Source organism: Falco naumanni, chromosome 13 (genome assembly GCF_017639655.2).
Source record: "Falco naumanni isolate bFalNau1 chromosome 13, bFalNau1.pat, whole genome shotgun sequence".
Taxonomy (NCBI): Eukaryota; Metazoa; Chordata; class Aves; order Falconiformes; family Falconidae; genus Falco; species Falco naumanni.
The window spans coordinates 17,675,095-17,701,090 of record NC_054066.1 but is presented as its reverse complement, the minus strand read 5'-3'; the positions used below and the strand labels follow the sequence as shown (position 1 = coordinate 17,701,090).

At 44.8% G+C, this 25,996-nt stretch overlaps 1 protein-coding gene across 4 annotated transcripts in view; it reads left to right on the top strand.

Annotated features, from left to right (window-relative positions):
• The window catches only part of LOC121096563 (LIM domain containing preferred translocation partner in lipoma), a 356,409-nt gene that overhangs the window by 203,804 nt on the left and 126,609 nt on the right, over window positions 1-25,996 (top strand). For all 4 annotated transcript variants that reach the window (XM_040612605.1, XM_040612602.1, XM_040612603.1 and 1 more), the window contains one exon: window positions 18,516-19,187. In XM_040612605.1, coding sequence (XP_040468539.1) covers window positions 18,516-19,187 — 672 coding nt within the window. The remainder of the gene's footprint in view (window positions 1-18,515; window positions 19,188-25,996) is intronic.

Here is a 25,996-nt window from a genome sequence, read left to right as displayed (position 1 = left end):
CTGCATTGCCCTACATCACTGTAAGCACCCCAGGGCCCACCTAGCTGGCAGGAGGAGCAAGGTCTAAGGGGAAAAAAGGAAGCTGCATGGTTCAGTTTTCACTTGATCGTTGCAGCAAAGGTAAAGGACTTTGTCTGAAGTGCTGCACACCTGTAGCTCCCACTGAAATTAATGGAACACTCGACATAGATACCGATTCTTCTCCTTTTCTTTCCATCCATCAGTCTTTGGTCAGATAATTTCTGTGCCTCAAGGATGGAGGCAGCCCCAGTCCAGTCTCACAAGCACGGTACATGCAGAATAACTGGCCAAGTGACCATCCTCGAGCAGCATTTCTAATGTTACATCCCCTGTTTTGATATGTGCCTTTCCCAGGTGGTCAGCTGCTTTGCATCCAGGGAAGCAGGGTTTGTGGTTAGAGCAGGTCTGCAGACTGTGATTGTTGGACTGGCTCAAGCTGTCGCTGTGTCACTTAAATGTTACCAGCTCTCAAGCTGTCACAATGCCTTTTAGATTGAAGCAAAGGTGATGGCTTCTTTTTCACATCAACAGTTGTGCCATTTCCAGAGCTGTGCATTCTGGCACTGCCATCTGCCTTTTGGTGTCAGGATTTTTATCCCCCAGACCCCCTTTCCTTGGGGTTATTCACGGCTCACCTGCCTGGCTGCCATGAGGGCATGGTTAGATCAGGACACACAACTCTGCGCTTTCAGCCAGTCAGGTGTTCCCAGCCAAAAGCGTAACTTTTCATAGTAATTTGGTGTCATTTGCATAGGATTCCCTCCCTTCCAGGGAAAAGTGTACTCATGTAATCTGATCTAAAAGGGCTCCTAAAGGAACTATTTAACTATTTCTCTAGAAGTATGTAATAAATTTCCCAGGAGGACTGGTGCTCTTCTGCGTGGTGGAGGAGTGAGAAAGTATTTAGTGAGATTTCCCAAGAGATGAGCCTGAATGCATCTGTTCTATAGACAAATCTGATATTATTACTCATTGCAGGGACATGCAGCAGTGCACAGAAGCAGCTCGGGCTTTGCTGGTGTTCTGCCACTTCAGAAAGGGCTTTCTCTTCTGGAAGAGCTCGCTTCACTAATGCTTATTTTGGGTCCAAACACTCAGGTAGCTCTGCTCAGTGAAAAAGTGCTGGGTTGGCTTGCTGGGATGGTCTCCTGTAGGTGAAATGAGCTATTCTCACTCAATCCCACCACACACACAAAGAGCTTTGATCGTTGAAATTAAGACAGGGGCACTGCCATTTCTGTACATGTCCAGTTGTAAATGTTGGGAAGTCTCTGTGGATTTTCTTCCAAAGGCTGCGTGAGCTGTGTTTTGGCATTTGCAAAGGAACAAGATTGATGCATGCGTTTATGTGACAGGCAATCGAGAATTCATTGCTGTCCTGGTGAATCCATCAAAAGTTATTGGTCTCATGCTAATCCCTTAAGACCCTGCCTGGACTGGAGCAATACCCACCAGGAGCCTGATGAACCCGAGGTACACACTCCTGCTCCTGATCCAGTTGTATTGTTTGGTGTTTTCAAGTGAAGCATTGGTAAGTGAGGAGGTGGTGGCTTGCACTAGGGGCAGGTGAAACGCCTGAGCTGCTCTGGCAGCTGGGCACGTAGATGGTGGTGTTTGAGGTCATAGTTGCTGAGATTTGGGGTAGGAGGAAAGAAAATCAAATGCTAAAAGATAGGGGAAATTTGGTCTTTGGCATCTGAGTAGGAAAATAATGTGGCTTTCCAGCACCCACAGGGAGCTTTGTGCTCAGTAAGGCTAAGGGCTGGAGGAGCTGAAGAGTATGATCTTCTGTCCATTTTAAAGCAGGGATATCACTGCCTTTTAGACCACTGAGGCTAGTGCTTTGCAGCGGATGTCCTTTCCCAGGCTAAGCTGGGAGGTGAGTGGGCTGCTGGTTTTACAGAGCTCTCCAAACGCAGGAAAGCCCAGAGCCCCAGTTCAGCGCCCCCTGCAAAGGACCCAGCCACCGCTGCTTCTGGGTTGGTGACGTTGCAGTTGCGGTTCTCCCTGGCCTTTGGGCTGTCCACTCCTGGGTCGCCTCCAGTTCTGGATGAGCAGGAGGTGATGTAGAAATGCCCCGCTCCCGGCAGGGGTGGGCAGCGACTAAATGCACTGTTGCAGTCAGCTTTTGGCCCAGGTACTCCATGGGTGTAATTAATGCTGCACGGGGGGTGTAATGACTTCTGTGAAGCCCTTTGCAGGCTCTTTGGAGTCTGCCCATGCGGCATTTCTGTCTGTGTCCCTCTCCTGTTCGGGGTTGGTGGAATGACTAAGTAGTGCTGACGGCATTAGTTGTTGGCCTGTATTAATTATTTCCGCGGGTTCTATTTACTTGCGTATTCCCTATGGGAATGCTGTGCATACAGATCACAGCAGCACTTAATTTTATTGCAGTAAGTGGCTGGGGTTGAGGAAGGGGAGGGGGAAGAGGAGAGAAAGGGTCGTGTATGCGTCAGCCCCGTCAGGCTTTTCCTTCTGTTTCATTTGTGCTGAGGTTTTTATTATCATTAAGCCGATTGTATCTGTGGCACAAAGGGCTGAGTTACCTCGGTAACCACACTAGCTGGGATGGTAATCCATTTATAGCATCACTGCTCAGGTCTGATTAAATTAGCATGCTGATGACGTAAATGCTTGGCTGGGTGATGCTGATGAGGCTGCTCCTAATAGGAACTCTCGCCCTTACATTTATTCTCATTTATTTCATGAGACCCCTGCAGGAAATGTACAGAAATAAGGCTACAGATGATTGACTCTTGTTTTCAGAACAACTTGTGCTGCTAGCAACAGACAGCGCTTTATCTGAATGCAGACGGCAGCCTGCACATTTCGCCTTGTTTCCTCCCGCTGCAGAATTCCCCACGCAGCCCTGCCGAAGCAGAGCCCCGGTCCCGAGCCCTGCTTGCCATCTGCCACAGCAGCAGCTCCTCTGTCTGATGGTTTATTTCCAGACACGCTACAAAAGAAATAAAAAGGGTAATAATAAAAGAAAAGGAACACCCTGGTTCTTTACTCCCTCTTGTGAGTTTCCTGCAAACACAGACATCCTTTTACTTACTCGAAACAAGCCAGTTATTTATGTCTGAATTTTCATCATTGAACAATAACATTCAGTGCTAGCATTTAATACCATGTGGATCAACTGCTTTCAGCATCTTCTGTCCAGCCCCCTTGAGGGAAAACACTGACAACGGCATGATCACATAGCTGTGCCTGTTGTTTGATGAAGTGGTGAGAACAAGAGGACTGAGAGTTGCTGAAACTCCTGGCTTCCCTTCCCAGCCCTGCCTCTGATTTACTGGATAAGCAGTCTTTGGGGCAAGCGGCTTCCTAGCAGGCTGTTTAGGCCCCCAGGACTTTGGTTTTTCATCTGTGAAAAGAGAATTAAAAAGGATACTTCCCCCCCGCCCCCCCCTCCCTTTTTTGCAAGAGGCATGGGAGTGATTAAGTGCTTTTAAGTTCCAAAAGTATTTCGAGATCCTCAGGTGGAAATTCTGAGGTTCTGAACAATTTACCATTTTAATTGTCAGATTTGATTTATCCAGTCGACATAGAAGGATTTAAAAGGAATTTTTGAACAAAAGCAGTTTCGGGATGGAGGACTAAAAATGCAGTAAATTTTAAGTAGCAATAAATAGTTTGGTGTTTGCCCTGGAGCGTGAGCAGATTTGGCTGCACAGAAACCGCTGGAGCTACACCTGCTTTGAGTGGGATTTGGATGCAGAAATCTGTTATTAGTGAAATAAAGAGCACGGGTTTGAGGCACGAAAGTGAAGGGGCCAGTGCTGTTGCTTTCTGGGCCTGCGGATTCTCATCTAGAGCTTACAGGGCTTTTTTGGAACGCTGGGAGAAAGGGGTGGTGCTGGGGTGCATGGGAGCCTTCTCCCAGCTCTGGTCGCTCTCTTTGGGAAGTGTCCAATGCTCGGGGACCCTGCCCAAAATTTCAAGACGTTGTTCTGTAAAGGTGGGGAGCACTGAATTTGTCAGTGGCAGAGCTTCACCCACCTGGCAGCCAGCTGAGCCAGAGCGTCCAGGCGCCGCTCCGTTTGCTCAGTGCTCCCTGCGCAGCAATGGGGAGCAGCCAGGGTGGGCATGCCCCTGCCCGCTCCCTGCTCGGTGTGGGACACACGTGTGCTCCAGCCATGGCCCTGCCAGCACCACGCTGAGACGTTGGCGCTGCTCACCAGCCTCTTGCCAGAGCAGGTGCACTCTATTAATGAAGGTATTTCAAAGGGTTTGCTTCTACCTTTGGCTCATTTCAAAGCATCCCTCCATCAAGAAGTCCAGCACCCACGGCCCAGGATTCCTTACCCTGGGGCTTTTCTTTAAATTTAAACTTTAATGTCTAATACCATTAATTTACAACTTACAGTGTAAAAAAATGTAAAAGCCACCGGCAGCATCATGTTCAGGAGGGGCTGTGGTACTCCTTGACTAGACTCTTGCTTCCTCCAGAGGTGATAGGCACAAGCAACATTTTGCTGCTTTGTTTAATTGATAATTTTCAGCTCCTGGTAGAGTGAGCTGCCTCCGAGGGACATGGTTATCCACCCAGCACATGAGATGATTGGAAGCTCTTAGCAGAAATGTCCATCACTCAGCAAGGGGGAACTCCAGACTGTACCAGGGCTTAAGAAGTCACCCCTTTCCTCCTCAGGTCCACAGCATCTCTGCTTATTAATGAGTAAATAATCAGCCCTCTCTTAATTTACCACCCTTTGTTTACTTAACCTGTGGGCTGGGGCTGACAAGAGTGTATGGAGAGGAGGTGGCTGTCTCTGTTCCAGCAGTATTTGCAAGCTGACTGGCAATATTTCATCATCGAGACCATGTCTGTTCATTTCAAGGACATCATAAGAGCCTGGCTGAGGTCTGAAGTCCCTCCTTTTCAGCATTTTCTCTTTGAAGATTTGTCCAAAATAAGAGTCGTATTTTGGTCTGAAGGGTCTGCCCCCGACTTGGTTTGCTGAAGGAGAAGTTGCTCTGATTCTAACGAGCTCAAGTCAGACAGTGACAGCAGGGCAGGAGGGAAAGTCCCACTGAAATTCCCCTCCCTTCCCCGCAGGTTTCTGTGATTTTTGGCATGAATGCGTTGCCTTAGAGTGCCTGGAAATTTTCATTATAGGTGAGCAAAATTTTAACTCATTTGTCTACCAAATTAGAGCAAGGCAAGGGATGAACAGTAATGAAATTCCTCTTTGTTGAAGCAGACCCATTCTTGCTCATTTGGAGAAAAAGAAAAGCCTCTCGTGTTTGCATGTGTTTTGATTTTGATGCTGCTTGAGCCTGGTCCCTCTCGCCTCTGACCTCCTTGGGATATTTGTATTTTATTCCATTGGGAGAGGAATCCTTTGGCAGAATGTAACACCATGGGGACTTATTTTTTTTTTAATCGGGGGTGGCGGCGGGGGGGGGGGGGGGAGCAACAGTTGGTTTTTTAGCCATTGTTATTGTTCTAAAGGAAAGTTTGCTGCTTGTTATCTCACAAGCTTTTATCTGATGCTGAGTCATGGAAGTGAGAGAATGTGTAGGCGTCTTAGCATAAGAGAGAGTAATTCTGTCATTTACATTTACAGACAGTTATGCTTTCCAGAAAACTTTTTTTTTTTTTTGTGGGTTGCAAAAGTGATTAATCTGCTGCTGAAACTGTCAAAAGAGGTTTTCTGTTTAAGAATTTTTTGAAAGAGAGAAAAATCTGTTTCTACTTATAGGAAATAATAAGGTAGAAGTTGAAATAAAAAAAAAAAGCGTACTGAAAGAACAGACAAGAAAATGTTCCCTTTCCTAATGATATTTTTCCTTTTTCTTTTTATGTATCTATCCATCTGTCTATCAGCCTACATATCTATCTGTCTCATGGAAAAGTCATGTGGATTTTGATAGATACAAAACTAAATATAGTAGAATTATGGCTGAGTTCAGCATTATCAATTCCAGCTGTTAAAGATATCAGGGGTTCAGTTTGAAATAATTTGTATTTGCTCTTTTAAAAAAACCCCTTATTTCAGTTTCTTTTTAGTTTTCCCTCAGGCTGTTTAGCTTTTATCATGTTTTAAGCTTTTCTGCAATCCTGAAAACTACTTTTTTTTAATGAAGTCCAAAATCCTCAATTAAATATTTCTTTGTAGCCTTAGAAGGATAAACTATTTCTTCTATTTTCCATCTTCCTTTTTTCCTTCCCCCACCCCTTTTTTCCTTTTCCATCTTTTCCTTTTTCAAAAAATGCTTTTTGAAAGGTGGTAAGTTTTTGTGTTATTGTTAGAAAAAGAGTTAATTACAGCTGAGGCAAAACCTTTCCTCCTTAGGGTACATTCTCCATGGTGCAAACTGTAGTGCTGTTGGAAGGTTAAAGAGAGTCACCAGTTTCAACCGAAGTTGTATAGATCTATCGATCTCAATGGCATGATGTGCTGTGATTTTTGTTTGTTGTACCCATTCCTAAGGACAAACTGGATGTGAAATATATAGGCTGGAAATTTAAGTGTTTTTTCTAACGAACTAGGCAGTGATGTTTTCAAAAGATCTTTCATCAGAAGAGGAGTGGGGGTACAAAAACTTGAACTACGTTCTGCATAGTTTATCCCTTTATGAAGAGTACAATATGCTGTGTCAGCCCTGCAAAACCTTTTCTTTTTGGGGTTCCAGTGTAGCTGGTACTGTGTGGTTACTTAGAGGCAAGGTAGCTAAAGCAGGATGCTGTGCTGCAAGCTGTAGTTGTCACAAGTACCCTTGGTCAAAGAGAACGAGTAGCCATCACCTCACCTCCCACCGAGGAGAGTGTGCAGGGCAGAGGTGATGTCCTCTCCATGTCCCACCTAGCTGAAGCCCTGAGCCCAACCCCAAATGCCATGTCTGCTCACTTTTTTTGGTCAGAAGGGTTGTTTTTGGTGTCTCCCTTGCCCCTCCTCTGGTTAAAGTATCTGCTCTGCTCATCCCCCATTTCTTACAGCTGCCCTTTCCCCCTCCCTAACCATAGTAGCTTCAACTATGGTCCTTTGGCCTTCAGCAGAAAGTTTTTTGTGCCACATACGAGAAATATTGATTTTTACATCACATGGCCCATGAGGCTTTGGAAATCACATTTTTTTCCCTGTTAGTGTGGCTTGTCTCAAGCTTTTAGGAAAAGGTGAACTTTGGGCCCCATGAGAGGTGAATGGGCTCTGCATTTAGATCTTTTCACTGGAAAGCCACACGCTGCAGCTGGACTTCTAAATTTAAGGGGGGAGGGAATTAACCTGGCTTAACCTAAGTTTTGACAATTCCGTTGAGAGGCCAGTGACTCATTTAGAGAATTCAGCAAGTCCACAAGGGCTAGAATGATACTTCTGAAAGCTTATAGAATGTCATTGCTTTGTGTTTTAACAATTGGGTCCTGCAGTGAATTCTTGTGGGTTGTTATGGAAAAGAGATTTATTGATGACTTGTGATGCCAGGGTGCTTGCTCCGTGCATAATTTTTTTTTTCTTAAAATACAAATATGTCGTGAACCACAAAAAAAAAAAAAAAAAAAAAAAAAAAAAGCGTTGCAAGCTAGAAACGAAATACAATTTAATCCCACTGTAAATTCAGACTCAGACCTGAATTCTCCCCACTCCTTTTGAGTTCAGGTCTGGAGCTTAATTTGACCTGTGACAAACAAGAACGAAAGCCACGAAACTCCGGTTTGGATCCAAAATTCCTTGCAGTTTTTGGGCGTCCACTGCTGAGTTTTGGAGAGCATTGAGCCCTTGTTAGAACATTGTTGAAGCCAAGTTGCTCAGAAGGACTAAATTAATACTCCCTAGTCCCGAAGTTTTTAGCATTTAGCACTCCTGCCCCAGGGCTAGAAAGTCACTGTTTCAAATTCTGCAGTTAAAAATGTCAAAATCAGTTAGGCTATAAATCCCAGTAGCCATCAGTATGCATTTATACATCCACCACAAGGAAAGAAGTGAGGAGAGAGGGAGGATATGTCTGTTTGTTTTGAATTAGCGTGCTTGATTTTAATTCCTAATGCAAAAGTGTTTTGTGGAAGGGTGCACAGGTCGGGGTGCACAGCTGGCCTGGGAGCTGGCCTGATCCGTGCTCAGCTGGGTGCTTGGAGGTGTTGAGGTTTAGTCCAATGCAAGCTATACTTAGCCTCATTTATAAATTTAGTTTACTTTTGTTCAGGTTGCAGCGGTATGAATTGCCAAGATCTCCTTATACGTTGAGTTTTAAGCAAAGCTAGATGATTATTACCTGGAGAAGGTTAGATGCTTAGGGTTCGTTACAGTTTGCATGGAAACCTCTGCTGTGTTGCTGGTGGGGAGGAGAACCCTCCAAATTCAGAGGCAGTAGGAGGCCAAATCCCAGTCTGCAACAGTTAGTCTATTTGGAGTAAACTAGTATATGGGACTAAGCTGCACCAAGAAGAGTTGACGGTTTTGGACAAAATATATAACCTATTCAGCAGTATCAGTCATTAAAAACACAGCTCTTGCGTTCTGGTTAAGAATGAAGAGATTTTTTTTGTTGTTTTTCTTTGGGGTTGGGTTTTTCTTGGGTTTTTTTTTTTTTTATATTAAAACTTACAATGGCTATTTGTGGTTTTGTTTCCTCAAGGCATATTTAGGAAAACTGGATTAATTTATAATGCCATTTGCAACAGAATCAAGCCTGGTGAGGCAATGGATTTGACATTACTTTACACAGGCTTTTTAGAGTGATACTGTTAAGATTCTAAATTTTTATTTATGTGTCTTTTGGGTAAACATTTTATTAGCCATACATTTAATGTAATTATATGTTCTCTATGAAGAGAGGAAGCAGTGAAGAAACAGTGATTATTCTGAGTTAATGCTTTAAAAATATTCTAACTTTATGTATTGTTTTATATTCTAGTATTTCTGTGGTACAGATGGCATGGGTTTTTTCTGCTATAAATTAATGTTCTCTCTTTTGCTTTCTTGACTTGTTGCAGTACTGTCCTGGTGTTTTGACTAGACACGTTGCAGTGGGTAGATTCTATGTATCTTGGTGTATGTATTTATATACCTATAGAATAATTTAAAAAACCACAGCAGGTGAAAGGAAACCATTCCAGTGGGATAGATTTCTCAACATCGCACTTGGAGTCTGTGATACTGTGGAAAGACTAAGGTATTTCAGGCAGTGCTGATAACCCAGGCAGACGGATAAGTGAGGGAACGTTCCACTCCACTTCCCAGAAGGAGCCATCTGGGAAAACAGTTAAATTTGACCTGTTGTTGGAGCTCATCAGCCTTTTGGAAAGGTGTGCATTGGAACTAATAGGAAAGTAACCTCTCTGTCACATCTGTCTGTCTTTTATGGGGTTTTTTGGTTGAGCTGTTATTTTTTTGGTGAGGCTCTATAGTTTCTCTCTGCTGCTAACCACTCAAGTTACTAACTTTAATCATTTTGTAGCCCTGTAAAAATATTGGCAGATGACGGTGGGTTCTGGACCTCAAGTGAACCATAAGAAAGCAGATGTTGTATGAACACGGAATTGTTCACTGATGCTTCTGCTCTTCTGTACTACTTACTGTTTGCCCAGGCCTTAAAATGTGGGGAAAAGAATAAAAACACATGGTCTTCACAGGAAATAGAGACAATACTAACATTTGAAAATGTTTATGCCCTCTGGTAGGATAATTTTTTTAATCTGGTTTAACAGAGTTTTGGAATTTGAAAAGATAAATAGGTTATAAATGCAAGCAATGCAACAAATAAATGGGATTGTAAATAAATAACAAATAACACAAAGTAAACCGAGTAATGTCTGAGTGCATGTGTATTTCATATTATTTTAAGTGTGCATATGCACAGTCTTTCAGTGTTCTCTAGAATTAATAAAGGAGAAAAGCTTGCATACTCTATAAACACTCTAAAACTCCTTTGCAATTTAGTAGGAAATAAGCTTTTATAGTTTTTGGACTGTTCTTTAAATCCATTGTTTAACACACAATTGAAAATGGTAACTTTTCCATGTAAGTTGTAGAATACTTCTCTAGGAGACTTCATGAATACATGTATTTCATCCTGTCACTCACAGGTGCACATCCTTTCCCCTCACTCACGCATCTTTATTATACCTTTTTAATCCATTTTTCAAATCATGATACAGATCCATGGATAGCGGCGTAATCATCTGTATAATCCTCCAACCTGCCCATATTTATCACGCACATGAGCTTCTTTGCCATTACAAATAGCAAGTTATAAAAGGAAGAAAAAAAACGTTTTTAAGTCTGTGGACAGTGTAATTATGATACTTCAAGCTTCACTAGCTTAGTAATAGCAAAAGTCATAAAAATACTTTGCTTACCCAAAGTTCTTATTTATAGGGGGGTGGGGGCTTCCCCATTGTCAGGCAGGGTAACATTTTGCCTAAATTAAGCAAGGAGACTTGTTCAGCCCGTTAGAAGGGCCACCGAGTTTGCTGAATGGAAGTGCTGTGGACATTCCTGTGTTGCTAACCCTTAGAGAATGTGCTCCTTAAGGAGCTCAGTTTCACTGCTCCATGCACATAGTGACTTGTCTTCCCACGGCACTGCTCTACCTTTTTCGTGCCAGGATTGTATTCAGTAGTTCTGTGTTTTCGTGTAACCAAAAGGCTGTGATGTACAGCTCCTTACGTAATTTATTGCTGAGTTGATGTGCCAAATGGTTCAGCCAGGGCAGGGGGCTGCTATTGCATGTTCCTGATGTCCAGATTGGCGCAGGTTTGTCATTTTAGTGTTGTCAAGAGTGGGAAATTACAGAAATTATAGAAATATCCCAAGGTGAATTCAGATATTTCTCATGCTGATACCATATGTTCATGTAGATGGAGTTGCTGAAGACCAGCGTTTGAACTGGTCAAGTGGAATTACTTAAATAGGAAAGTCTTAATCATAACTGTCCCTTTCAAGGAATTAAGCTAAAATTATGGCCTTTGACTGTCCACCAGAGCTAGAAGTATTTAGGTCAATTGTTTGCAGATCTTTTTAAACTGGTCTCTCACATAGTCCTCATAAATACCAGATGATCACTCATCAGAAAGGGAAAAATGAATAAAAAAGCTCATAGTAGTCATCATAGTGATAGTATTGGGGTAAACAAATAAAAAAGTAAATATGAAACCAAGAAGGAAAAGCAAATTTTTTCCCTGGCATAACTGTTGTGTTTTGGAGACCAAACTTTTCAGATGTGTTCAGGCTCTTTGGAATTAATGGAGTGTTGGGAAGTGGAAACCCAGATTGCCTAAAACACTTCACACCCGTTCTGAAAGCTGAACCAACGTGTGTGTCTATAACTGTGCCCATCAGTTGTGAAAGGCAGTTTTCCATGATAAAATATTGGAGGTCAACTACATATCACCTTTTCTTTTGTGCACCCTGTTCTCCCTTGTGGTTCAAGCTGGGCCATCACAAGGAGTACAAAAGAGGTTGTGAACAGAAACATTAACAACTAGGTTGAATCCTTTTCCACCCGTGGTAGCAGCTGAAAAACAGATCAAAGCTCAGAGGCAGTTGTTCTTGTAACACTTTATGGCATCTGTAAGGTATTCTCTTCATTTGAGAACCAGAGATGAGCACTTTATTAGATTTCTCCTCTTCTTCTTTTGGTATAATGCCTGGGAGCAATTCATTCAAATACCTTGATAGCTTCTGGTGATGAAGCCAACAAGCTAAATTCCATATAAACGCATCTGGGAAGTATGAGTGTGGCTGCTGATCCACGCACGACCTGTGCCTCTGTGACACTTGCTTGTCAGCTGTAAACTAGAAATGAGAGAATGATGGCACTAACAAAAAGCCTCATCTGATTACAAACGTGTTTTGGCTGAGGGTTTTAAGGTTTTGGACAAGACTTCAAAATTTGGACTCGATTCTAAGGGTATTTTGATGCCTAAAGAAATCTGTGTTAGCAGCTGGGCTGTGGACACCACAATGTCACTGCAGTGCAAAGGGGGCTGACGTCCTCAGCGTGCTTGGCCTACTATCTGGGCGTTAAAAAGGCCAGAAAATCCTGTATATTGAAAACGCATCAGGTATGCTGAATGGGAACAGTGCATCTGCCCAGGATCTCTGGACATTCAGCAACCCAGCTGGAGCTTTACTAGGACTCCAGGCATCTGCAAGTCCCAAACGAAAGGCCAGATTTCTCTTTTTCACCCAGATGTTATTTCAGAGAGGAAAGAGGATATGTTCAGGGGAACCTAGCCATACATTACCACTAGCAAGGCAGCTTGTTCAAATACATAATGTGAATTCAGCAGGAGTTAGATGTGTCTGTCCATCAGGAAACCCCATAAAATGCCTGCTCACATTTTCAGGTACCTAAAGGCCCAGGTTTCAAAGCAGAGTATTTGATTTTTCTCTGGGGTTATCCTTCCCAAACTGAGGGGGAGCTAGCATTTGCTATCTCTGGCAGGAGGGAGGTGCAGCCCAGCCGCTGCTCCTGGCAAGGCAGCAGCTCCAGCTCCAGTGGGAGCCCCTGTTCAGCCTGGAGGTGGAAAAGGAGCTGGGAGAGGGTGGCTGACCGACGTCACCCCCCTTCATACGCTGGGCTGGAATTGCCTTTGCAGCCCAGCTCTTGGCCTTGCGCTGGCTGCACGCCATGGCAAGGTCCTGACTGATCACCTGAGCTGCTGGCACTCACAAGTCCCCTTGGTGTGTGGCACTAGCTGAGCTCGAGTGGCAGTGCACTCAGTGCGGGGAAGAGGTATCTGTGCTTCTTACAGTCACGTCAAAATTACCTGCTTATTGTGGAATTTTTCTCCACTAACTTGTGCTGTCTAAATACTCAGTGACTTGTCTTGGCTGTTTTTATGCTGCTTTTACAGTCGGTGAAGTAGACTTCCCCCAGTGGATGATTCATCTCCCCTGTTCTAGGCTTCAGTATTAGAATGGGATAAATGACCCCGTGGAGATGCATTTCGCAGAGAGGGCTTTAAGCACCTCCAGCTAGCTGAGGTGAATGCCAATCCGCAGCACTAGGAGAAGCCAAGTTAATTTTCCACCCATCGCTGCCTTTCCCACCCAGGCCTTCAACCACCACTGCTGAGCGATACCTAAAATGTTTCAGCTGGCGCATGCCTGAGCTGGCCCCGTGTGTCAGTCCAGCTTGTGTCGGTGGACTATGCAGAAGAGTGGCTGAGTTAGAGGGATGCTGAGCCGGCGCTGTGAACTGGCAGCCCCCCGAGAATGCTGCATCCTGGGTTCAACCCGCTGGCAGTTGCCAGGTTTCAGCCTTTCGAGGAAGAAAGGTTGTTTCATTCCTATCCTGAAGTAAATAGTACTGAAATGCTCGAAAAAGGCAGCCCCAGCTAGAGCCGTGGTTCTCAACCTGTGCTCTGCAAACCCTGGGGGTCCGTGGATCACTCCTAAGGTAACTAAGAAGAATTCAGTGAAAGGTAACTTAAAAAAACATGTTTATTGTCAGTAGATTAACTCTCTCTGTAAAGGAGCTTGTCTCTTCTGAAAAACATTTGGGGGCTGCCGAGCATAAAGGTTGAAAACCACTGAGCTGAAGTAATGTATCTTTGTATGTGATAATTTGACAGCTAAAGGGCTAAAGCTATTCAACTGTACTTTTATGAAAAATGCCTGGAGAATTGAATAGAATGTGATAAACTTTGTGTTGGCATTTTTGATCCAGTCTGTGAAACTGAATAACTGAAGGGGTTCTATAGAAAATACTCCACAAATGGACAAAATAAAAGGAGAATGAAGTCCTTTTTATAAGGGTTCCAGCTGATCATATAGAATCATGCTCCTGCTGTGAACTGTATTTATTCTGTACTCTTTTTAAAGTTGAACCCTGACAAATGATATTGAATTATAGGCTAATTTCCGTAGAACAACAGATTGTATCCCTGGTACCTTTTTAGTTGTAGGTATACACCAAATGTAACTTAAGAACTATGTAAACAGTTTTCTACTGAATTAAGACTCACACAGGTACTCAGGATTTCACATTTCCCCACCAGAGTAGCTTTGAATCCAGATAGCCAGCTTTAACAGTCAGACCCTTAGAACACCATGGGTTTATCACAACACCATGGACTTCTCATGTGATGGCTGGTACAAGAAACTCCTGCAAATGTTTATAAACTTTCACTGCATTTTAGAAGCCAGGCAGGAGTTACCAAGCAAAATGATTCCCCTCATGGTTACACATGGTAACTGTTTTTTCAAGGAGGAGTGTTTTGGGGGTTTTTTTACTCCCACATTGATTGAGTCTTACTTGATTTTGTGAGTATTAGTTCACCTTTATTTGAACTGCTGGATAATTCATTTGTAGAAGAGGCAGTACATTTAGGTACTTCCATCTGTGTTTAAACAAGGCGCTTGTGCTTTCCCCATTAAAAAAAAAAAAAAAAAAGATTTTGTATTATAATGCTTGTGGTAGATGAGGTTCTGAATTTAACTCCTTCCTACTCTAGTTTCTCTTAACAACTCTGCGTTATCAGCACCTGGGGTTTCTAGTTTACTCTCTTTGCAAATATGAATTTGCAAGAAGAGGTTGATGGTAAGTAGCATGGTTCTAATTTGCACTTGCGAAGTGTGTCAGACAGTTTCATCTAGTTCATGGCGTGCAGAGGAAAGCCTGTCTTCCTCTGAAAACAGCCCTTAGAGGATGTCAGAGAGCGTGTTTGGCTGCGATAGTCACTTGCAAATGCAATATGGTTTTGAAATGAGCTGTCCAGGAGCTGCTGGAGGAAGGGATGCCTGTAGTCCTATGAATCCACTCTTTGTCTTTGTCTTTCTCCCATTTCTGCTTGGTTTTGTGCTTTTGGGCTGTCACTTCGATGTGGTTTTGGATGAGTCTACTCTACTTCATTGCACTGGTAGAAGTTCTGTGAACTCATTTGGATGAAACATTTGTGACAGTCATCTGTTTTGCTAGGACTATACCCAGTGATATAGGTAGCTCTTTCCAGCTTTCTGTTCATTATTCTCTTTCCATCTACCTGGCATCTTTATAGCCTTATCCATCCCTCCTATCCTCCTAGTGCCTTCCAGACATCTGTCGAAATCGCTCTTCCCATGGTATCCGAGTACCCTTTTCTTATCCTTCTGCACATGCCTGTCCTCAAAGCAGGAATCTTGTCCATAGTTCATGTGCATTTTCAAAGTCTTTTCTTAATCCATTAATAATCTAGAGGTTTAACCCTGGGGTGATATTTGAGTACATGGCTGGACATACAGGAGGCTGGACTGTGGCCACTCTTCTCTCTCTCGGGCAAAAGGGCAGAGGATTTATGGTGATACCTCACCTGTGCTGTTGCTCAGGAACTACAGTCAAATGTGTCCCCGTAAATCATCAGTGCTCCAGTAGTGTTAAATTCCCTGTAACCTGTCCCATTTCTCTATTACACCGCCTTGACTAGCCTTACACCCTCTTCTTCCTCCCCCTAAAGCCCAGCTTTCATCACACACTTGCCCAGCACCCTCAGAGGAATTCAGAGTGAGTCACGCAGGGTGCCTCTGGGGACTCTTACTGATGCAAACTTCCTCCTCCTCAAGGCAGCCTGTGGTTTGAATGCCACAACGCAGCCGGTACTTGTTAGCTGGAGCCTTTGCTGTGAAGTTGACAGCCAAGCTTGGTCTCTGGCCCAGGCACCCCCAACTTGCCACCTTCCTTCAGTGGGCTTTGGTGCAGGAGGGGAGACCAGGCTCAGCCTCTTGGTAGTGTCAAACATGGGAGCTGCTCATAGCCTTTCAGAGTGCTAGTCAACAGGGAGTGAGGGTTTTGGAGAAAAGGATTATCATCCATTCTTAAGGTGTATTCCAATCCAGGCAGGAGGCTGGCATCAGCACATTAAATGAAGTGTTACATGGATGTTTATATACAAGATTAAAGTCCCCTGGTTCTTGGGATGGAATAGACGTCCATCACAAGAGCTTTACTAGCAGTCTGTCATCACCTGCTTCCAGAGCCTGCATTAAGAAACATAAGACGTGATGAATACAGCTCATTTATATTGTTTTGGTTTGGGCTTTCCCCCTCCCCCTGATAAGCTGTTGTCTTTAAAACATTATCTACCTTCTCCCTCTTCATATGGAAAAGAAAAATGTTTTTCTGGTGGTAATTACACAGTGCCGCATTGTGGACCTTTCATCCCATTACAGTAAGTGGGCAAACTACTGTCATTTACAAAAATGAAATAGGTGAGGGAATGGGAAAGTTTCTAGCACCCCTGGGCATAAATGCCAAGCTGACGTGGGAGAATAATTCCAACAGAAAGCAAATTTTCTTGCTAGCAGTGAGTGCTGGTGCAGTTGTGCTCTGATGCAGGGATGGAGGAATGCCTACTCCCCATCAGGTGTTTCAGAAATAGAAGAATGTCAGTATTAATGGAGGGCTACAGACCCTTAACCTGTCTCTGCCCTTGCAGTTCAACTGAGACATGCTTCAGCTCTTCCTTGCTCTCAGTTTCAACATCTCTTCCGTCTGTCTCTGTACTGCCTTGTTGTGGATCTGTTGGCAAGGTCAGGGTTTGAATACATTGAGATGTTTTTTCTCCAGTAGGAGTTTGCTGCCTTATTATTCCCCACCTCTGCACACATACTTTTTACGTTTCTCAAAACAGATTGATGCTCTTATTTGCCTGGGTTTTTTTGCTCATTTATAGTGATTCCTTATGGGATGTTTACTCTCATGGGATGTTTGCCCTGAAGGTGTGATTGCAGGAGTAAGGTCTTTACCAGCGCATCACAAAAAATGTGTTGCAGGTCACCAGGGAAGAGCTACCAGCGGGGTAGTAGAGTTTCTTGATTCCTTTGGTAGACTTGTTTGTGGGCTGCGGGCTAGAAGTTGAGTAGCTTGCTCTTACCTCCCTTTTCTTCGTATGTGGTGGTTGCCAGATGTTGCGGGGTGTGTGTGTGTGTGTGTGAGCCTTTCTTCCACCTTCTGTGGAAGGTGGGTTGGACACCCTTGGAGGCCCAGAGAAATGGCTGGATGAAGTTCCCCTCCAGCCGCCGGCCCGGGCTGGTTTGGCAGCAATTTATTGCCGCCACCTGCTGACCAGGCAGAGGATTTCTCTGGCCTGGGTAGAGCTTGTGCATGGGGTGTCCCGATGAGCCCCCACCACCCTCTCCCCCGTTCAGCGGTCCCAGCAGGAGGGTGATAGGGCAGCAGGCAGAGGTCAAGGTGCCTACATAAAGCAGGAACACCAGGGGACAAATACAAGAGTGATCTTGTTAGGGAAAAGTGGCACATGCCTTAACGTGAACACAACCATCGGTGAGGGCTGAGCTCGTCTGACTTTGGACTGCTGTGAACCTGTAGACGATCAAGTGGATCACGGGTGAGATCAAGCCCCCTGCAGGAAGAAGTCTGGATGAGATATAACCTCATATAACTATGGTGTTAAGTGTAACAGCAAAGAAATACTGCCAAACTGCGTGTCTTTAATGCATAGGAAGGCATGAAATTCAGATAGTCTTCCAGAATAGAGGAAAATAGAGAAGCAAGAAATTTTACCTAATCCTAAACTCCAGAAATTCAAGTTTTCTTTTCTTTGATTTAGTGAAAAGACTTAAGCGTGATCTTGTTTTTCAGAAACTATTTCCCACTGTTAGCTGTTTAACAAAGATGTCCTTTCACACGGGTGTTTTTGGACAAGGGATTTAAATAAGACGTAAGCCAGACAAACAAGTATATTAGACAGGAGGATGCACAGTGCCTAATGGGACAGTGTCACTGCACTAAATCTTCATTTGGTGGCCGAATCGCAGGAAACCGTAGCACTTGCAGTGAGCCTCTGCCCTGGTTGCCTGAGCGCTGCTGTGCCTGGGGGGCTGGTGCTGGGTTACATGGCTGCCATGGTGGGAGCTGACTTCTGAAGCTCTGCGAATCCTGGCCAGCTTTCTGCCCTTTAACGAGCCATGTGTAACGGTTGCCTTCTCTGCGGTCACTCCAGGCTTTCAACCAGTAGTGGTTAAGAGCAGAGCCAGGGACACAGACACCTTGGTACTTCGCTTTGATCTAAGTTATTTCTTACGGCTTGGGAGCTGCTTTTAGGCCATCCCATTCTGCTGCCTCCTGCGTTGTTAAAGGAGCTCGTGTATCGGGGACAAGTCCTCTAGGGACCCGAGGAATGCCATGTCTCCGTAGAGACAGTAATCTCATTTTCTCTCTTTCAAAACACTTGTATTTTCACAGGAATGCATGGGTTTTCTTCTAATTGTTCTCCAGCGAGTCTCCCTTTATTCATGCATTTATCGCTTTTTAGTTTGTTTGTTTGGAGGCGGAGGAGAAAACTCCAAGGAGAGAGGAAACGCGGCGCATGGCAGTTCTGCTTGGCTGCCGCAGCGCCACCCCTCTCCTGTCAGAACAGGGAAAGGTTGCTATTCCCATTTTACAACGTGTGATCTCAGGTACATTCCTGCTTTCCTAAGCAGTTTGAGTTGCTGTGCAGATGTTACTGTAAAAGCCTTTTTCCACTTAACCCCTCGCTGCTCGACCCGACGGCCGAGCGGCCTCTCCTGCTGACGCTGCGGCTCTCTCTCCTTGCTCCCTAGGGCGCTGGGACCCTGAGCAGCTCCACCGTGACCACCCCATCCGTGTCCACCCCTGTCACTGGCCACAAGCGGATGATCATCCCTAACCAGCCTCCCCTCACCGCCACCAAGAAGTCCACTGCCAAGGGCCCAGGGCAGCCGGCGCCCATCCCGGTCACTCCGGTTGGCACTCTGAAGCCGCAGCCTGTGCCGGCCTCCTACGCCACGGCCTCCACCCCCAGCCGCCCGGCCTTCAACGTCCAGGTGAGGACCGCGCAGCCCAGCCCGCACTACCAGCCGCCCGGCCCGCAGCCCACGCACTACGGTAGCCTGGGGCCCGGCCAGCCCTACGCGCCGCCCGCCCGCCCGCCCGGCGCCCCACAGTACGGCCCTCCACAGCCCCACGGGCCCGACTACGGCTACGCCCCGCCGCCCGCCCGGCCCTCGGAGCCTGCCTACGGCTATGCCCCTCCGCAGGGCCGCTACCAGGACCCCTACTACGGGGGGTATGGCGGGAGGAATGGCTCCGAAGCACCCTATGCGCCACAGAGCTCCTGGAAGGCCGAGCCGGTGTATCCTGCTAGTAACGCTGTGGGCCAGGCTCCTCCCGGGCTCTACCAGCCGCCTGGCACGAAGAAGACCTACATCACTGACCCGGTGCTGACCCCGCAGCCACCCACGCTGCATCAGAAGGTGGGTGACAGGGGTATGTGCTGCCCCCAGAGAGCCGCGCTGCTGAATATGGCTTGGGGACCCTTCCTGAAAGGCAGCGTGGGGGGTGAAATGGTGCCTGGGGGGGCTTGGGGCAGGTCTCCCTCTGTGCGGCTTCTTAAAAGCTGGAAATACGGAATTCTCGCCTGCTTCGACAAGAGGCCTTTGTGGGGGCTTAGAAATGCCGTCAGCCTCAAAGGGTGAGACGGTGTCACATGCGGAGGCGCGGTGCCACCCCGCAGGCAGGGGGGAGGTTTCATCCCTCTGACATGCCATTACCCGAGGCGGTGGCTGGCCGTACCGCTGCACGGCATCGCTGCGCCGGGCCCTTTCCTTCTGGGCCCTCCCAAGATCAAAGGAGAGGCTGGGCGCGCGCTCCCGCTCCGTGTGCTTGTGGACACCTCTGGTTCACTGGAGAAATCCTTCCTCTTCTCAGGCGGATGGGAGGCGCAGCAGAGGCTGGTTTTGGTTGTGGTTCAAAGCGACTGCGGAGGTTGACCTCTGGTGTGTCGCTGTTCAAAAATCACTTATCACTGAAACCACATGGAAATGAGTTCCTACAGAGCTTAGCTCTGATTTCCCTCTCAGGTGATGGCGCGCTGGGTGGCCTCCATCCACTTGAACTGATGCCCGGACCTCATAAAGCAAAGCCAGTTTGAAATAGAAAGTTAAACTGGTCTGCCTGGTTTCTCTGCCCAAACTGACCCTGGCTGGCTTTTGTCTCTTCTGCTGGTGGCTGTCTCTAATGTGGCTCTGGGGGGACACAGGCACTTGAGCTTTTTGGGGTCCTTGTAGTGTATGACCAGCTTAGATTCCACCGAAGGGTAAGGACAGCCAAGCCCAAGCCGGGAGGCAGTGAAACCATCGCTGCCCAGGCTCACCCTGGCTTGTCTTAGCGCATCCCTTCTCTTCAGCTTGTGGGTGCTCACAGGGAAAGGGGAAGAAGCTTCTGACACGTAACAGAAAGTCTGTCCTTTTGGCATTTCCTTCGCTTAGAAGCACACAGGCTATTTTCCCTGAATTCCACGTTTCCTGAAAGTGGGAACTTTTGAAGGCAAAGGCTTTTCTCCAGGCAGTTCAGAGAAGGCAGTAAATCACAAAAGTCCTTGAAATATTATCTACTAGCAACTAAGAAACTGCTTTTTCTGTTTCTTCCCCTTCCTTACCAAGAAGCTAGGAGCAGGGAGAGAAATAATAAACTCTTTGCTCTGCAGGTACTCAGTATAGAGCTTAGATCGGAACGTAGTGAGCGACAACAAAATTTGCACATAGCCTTAACTGGTGTAAATTGTTGTGGTTCCAGCGGAGTCGCTGCGGAAATGCTGAGGTGCAGCAGATCCATATTTAGACTTTATAGATATAAGTAGGCTTATATATATAAAAAATTTAGAAACTTTAGTTCAGTCAGCATCTCTATGGAAACGCAAATCATCTCAAACCACAAACAGCACAACCCTGTTAGTCTCATTTGCATTACAAAGCTGGAGGGACAATTTAATTTAGCTGAAGTTTGGGGTTTCATGTATACATACAGATATTTTTATATATATTTATGTTTGTGTGTGTGCATGTGGCATTTGCAAATACACATGCAGAAATACTTCATATATATCTCTATAAAAACAACTTTAGTTCTTCTGTAAACAATCTATTACCTCTTAATGATAAATCCCTCCAGAACATTCATTCCCTTCCAGCCTGCTAAATATCTGCCGTATTACCTGTTTCACTTTTGAACTTACAACTCTTCTCTAACATATTGGTGTCGGACTCTGCTTGATTGCTGCTTATAACGTGTGTAGCTGAATTGGTGAAGGGTTGAAGGTGATCTTACAGTCTAACAGTAAATGCTTAGTAATAAAACACTGTATTCCTTGCCAGTGAAGCAGTCTTGTCCAGTTTTACCGCATGCTCTTCTCTTCCTTTGCAGACTAACTCATTCATAAAATCAACTTTTAGAATTATTTTATTTAAAGGCAAAAAAAGGAAGGCTGTCTTAGAGCCAGATGTCTCGCAGGGAGAATTGTCACTGCAATTTGACTTCTTGGCTACCATGTGAATTTTGACGTATTTCCCTACTCACAGCTGGCTTCTGCATTTTGCTGTGCTTTGCCTTTTCAAGGTTGGTTTGAGGCCTTTCAGTTAGGGAAAGTGATTTAAGAAGCCAGGGTGAGAAACAGGCATTAATACGTATCACATAGAATGCAAGAAGACCTATAGGCATTTTTCTTCTTGCAAGGGAATTATCTTAAACTACAAAACAATTTCTAAATTTATTCCAAAAAGTGCATTCTTGATTTTGAATTCACTTTGTGTGCAAAATGTTAAGGATGTTGTAACAAATCCACCTCAGCCTTTAAGTTCATGGTCCTTAGTTCTAATACATACCATGGTGCATCAATGTGATAGGTAAAATTTTTTATTACATTTGTTTAGGGTTTTTAAGGGAAAAAAAAAAAAAAAAAAAAAAAGGATATTTATATTTTGCCCACTTCTGGTTAGGAAAAGGTTCATGGTATTGTGGTTCTGTGTTTTTCTGCTGCGTATTAATCATGTTGAAGTCACTGCTGATCCAAATAAATCTGGATCGGTATGGGAACAGCAAATAATCTGTACTGGTTCTTAAAGCCCACTGAGAACCACGAGTTTTACTCACACACAATGCTGCATTGCATTCTGCCTTGGGCAAGTTATGGAAGTGAGAGTCATGCATGTGAAACCTCTGTGAATTGTAGTCTTTTGTAGCACCCCGTCTAGCATTAATGCCCAAGTCCTAGTTAGGAAATGAACTGGTGGAATGCATGTCCTCATTTAAACCTTCTGTGCTTCAGGGGCGTTCCTGGCCAAAAACCTCAGGACCTTTCTCCTCTGGGTGGTAGGCGGTGGAGATTTCTGTAGGAGCAGCAACGGAGTTGTCAGAAGACTGTCACAGAAACACGTGACACGACCAGCTACTGTTGTGCTTTTTGGCAGCAATGCTGTGCTCGCTCAGACCAAGGCAAAATCTGAAGCCTGCTCTTAACTTCTCCCCTCCCAAAGGCTAGAGAGTAGAAGACCAGGGTGACTCATTAGGTATGCCTATTTGTGGCACCAGGATGTCCATAGCAGAAAACAAAAATGTTTCTGACATTGAAAATTCCTGCAAGTTTGCCCTGTGCCAAAACCAGAGTTGACGAAACTCCCACCACTGACCAGCTCAGGTATCATCAAATGTTTCTGTGCTGGACTGCTTAAGACACCAAATACCTTCATCAAGCTCTCATATTTTCAAATAAGTCTATGTCCTTTCACTGTGTTTGGTCATGTTTGAGTATTTTTGAGACACTGTTGTGTGTCTCCCAGATGACTTTGTGGACATTTCAGGGATCTCATGTGGCTCCTGGTGTATTTGAGGGTTGGCCAGGTGACACCTGGAAAGTCTGTTCTTCCTAGATCTCGGATCCCTTGATTCTCCTTTCTTCTTTCTCTTTCTGAATCTACTTGTAGGCCTGGGGAACCACATTCCTTTGTAAAGGGACCTGCACATTTTCAGCATGCAGACTGAGTGCCACCAAAATCACTTGAGACCTCTTGTGGTTTTGGTCCAGAATGGTGGAAATCTAAACAAAAACATTGATCTCTTGAGAGCTATCTGCTGATTCGTGGAGGACAAAAGTGTCTTGTAGCTCTTGATTTAGTACAGCATCCTAATCCATGCTCCTTTGCTGCAGTTTTCCTGGAAGGAGTAAGGGAGCAATGTCCCTTTGGTAGCTGTGTCTGTGCTCACTGACATGAGGGTTCCATAACCCCGTTAAGCCACACCAGCCACGAGTCCCGTTGTCCCAGTTTACACATGTACAGCCATCGGTGCTTATGGAGCATGACCTCCTCTTCAGGGAGCCCTGCAGTGTGGTGCACTGTTCTAGGTGAGTGCCACAGCAATTGAGTAGTGAGACAGCTGGAAATCAGGAGGTAAAATTAACGAGGCAGCTTACGCTTTTGGCATGGTTTAGGTGGTGGTGGCCGCTCATGATTAACAGGCCTCGGCCACTGCATCGTTTCCGCACTGCTGGAGGTGGTGTTTCTTTGCTGCTTGCTGCAACCAGCGTCGACACGGTCTCGTGAAACTTGCAGTGCCCAAAAGGGGACTGTGACAGCTCACTGTTTTCTCATTTTACACAGCTTTTGTCAATTTTTCCACTGATTTAATACCTGTGATGGAGACATTTGCTTGGAAGTTTCATCTTTGCCTCAGAAACATCTGCTCACCAGTGTCCTTTGCTATGACTGATGCACTTCTTTTGTACTGGTTTAATAATTTTTACAGTCTGCCATCACTCACATAAAGTAGATACCTCCGGCACTTGCTTTTGAACTGAGACTAATGCTCTTGCTGTTTGCTGTTAATCTGGTGACTAGGAAATTTTTGTTCTCTGCAGATGAATAAATGCAATCTGCCAGATTCCCTTCTGCTGTCACAGGGATATACTCTTTCTTAGTGTTGCTTTTTGCTTGTGGAGAAAGGCAGGCGACCTGCTGTACACTAGCTGCCTCTCCCTGAGTGTCCTGTTCCCCAGACTCTCCTATCTCCACTCAAGTGTCCTCTTCCCAAAAGTCACATACCAAAAATTTCCACTGGATGGGATTCAGAGACAGTGTAAAATGATGGTTGAAGTTGGTTTTCTGTCAGTGCGAGACAGTGGCTTCCCATAGTTCTAAAATGCATAAATGAAGCAAACCCAAGTACTATGAAAAAGGCTTATTTAAAATTCTGCTTTGGCATTTAATGAATTAAAAAAGACAGAAAGTTAATCTAAAATGAAATAAAAGGTGAAATTCCAAAATTCAGAGTTGAATTTGCAATTTCAACGTGACATTTCAAAATTTCCAGATGAATATGCAGTTCCTTTCTACCCTGAGAATAGCAACAAATGTCAAAATGTTGACGTTCTTCATAAAACAGTAATTCCGAGTTCTAACCAGCACTAGCTGTATATCATCTGCTGACTCTGTCATTGCTTCTGGGTGGATTAAATTAAATGCTGTTGCTTCTGTTAAAATGAAGAGGAGGGGAAGAAGGCAGTGGTATCTAACAACGAGATGAGAAGCTCAAAGTCAGGACTTGGTAGTACTCTGTGGCATTGAGAATGATCTTTTCCTCTTCAAGGTATTATACATCTCTGCATCAAAACCTTTGTGGATTTGTTCAGGATTTTCAGGCGAAAAAGTGCTGGCAAGAGGTGCAAAGAGGTGCTTTCAGAACAGTGTGCTTATCCTGACTGCAGGAATGCAACACAGTCTGGTTTATACCCTAAACTTTTGAAAAGAGCCAAATTCTCAGATTGAAATGTGTTTAACATTTTCATTTCAGAACTTTACTCTTTGTTCTTTCTATTGTATTTTTATTATTTAAGGATTCCATATACTAGCAGGAGCCAGGTAACGATTTGTCATTTTGTCAGATTTGTCTCGTAGGAATCATATATTTGAGTTGCTTTCCTGAAACAGAGAAACAACAAGTTGCCAAACAATTACCTTGAAGTAAAAAATAACAGGTAGCCTGCAGTTCCAGGAGTAAGTCAGGTCAGCTGAGAAACTAACTGAAATTTGCAGCTTCAGGACGCAGCTTTTGCAGCTTTAGCCTGTAGTCAGCCACAATGGGTTAGTAATATAAGAGGAATAATTGAAAAAGAGGCTTTTGTTATAATACCTGGATGTTCTTTCTTGCTCCTTCTTAAAATAAGCTGAGGACAATGCCTCCATACATGATAAGGCATAGGGCAACCTTGAAGTTAAGGGCTCTGTATCTGTGATGTTTAACTCTTGGTAACCAAGTGTGTACCTTGACAGATACTGCCAGGTCATGTTACAGTCTAACAGATATGAATTCTGTATCTGAGGCCGTAAAGTGTAGTGACTGTGTATTTACCTATAGGTGGAAAGGAACATCTGATGGGGAAGCTGTCTGGTTTTCAAGCAGTGGTGCTTGCCTGAGCCCTGGGGCTGGCTGAGCGTAGGTCTCCAGTGGGCAGTCTGCTCTGTAGCACAGTGAGGCAGGGATGGTTGGCCTTGCTATCGGTTTACAGCTTTCAGTTCAAAAAGCAGCACCCATAAAATTGAGTGCCACTTAATTAATTCACAGGCATACTCTGGCTGTTGTGTGTGATGGTGCTGCTGATTACTGGAGGAGCTGTTTCCTTCCATTTTAAAATACACTCGAGTCCAACCACATCGTAATTCTTCCAAAGCCAAGGCACCAGAGCATGCGGTGAAGCTATCAAATAACCTCTGTGTCGTTGTGAAGTTTATTGCAATGAAGCTAGGACATGAATGGGTAGGGAAACTTGTCCAAGCTTAGGCACTAATCAGTAAGGAGAGCTGGGGAGAACAAGGAGACATGGAGCATTTTGGTGTCACCCGATGGCTCTTTTGTTCCAGTTGAGAATGGATCTGGCTGCCCTGTTGGTGTGCAACTCTTTGAGCTTATGACCCAATGGTAGTGCCAGTGGTAAGACAAGGAATTGCTCACATCATAGTGATAATTTGAGTGATGTGATATTCTGATCATGTCATTTGGTGTGGATCATCCCACATTTGGCTGATTTTCCCACTGACCTCTGTGAAGCATATTGGTGGTCTTAATCCAGTTCTTAATGGCACATGTACACATATTACAGTAATGGTTTGTTACTAAAGCACCACGTTGTGTAGGGAGCTGTGCTCAATTTAAAAGCTGATTCATTTCTCCATGGTTAGGTATGGCTGTCCACAACTAGACTCTGGAGCCCAGTACTTCTATGAGCAGGCAAGCT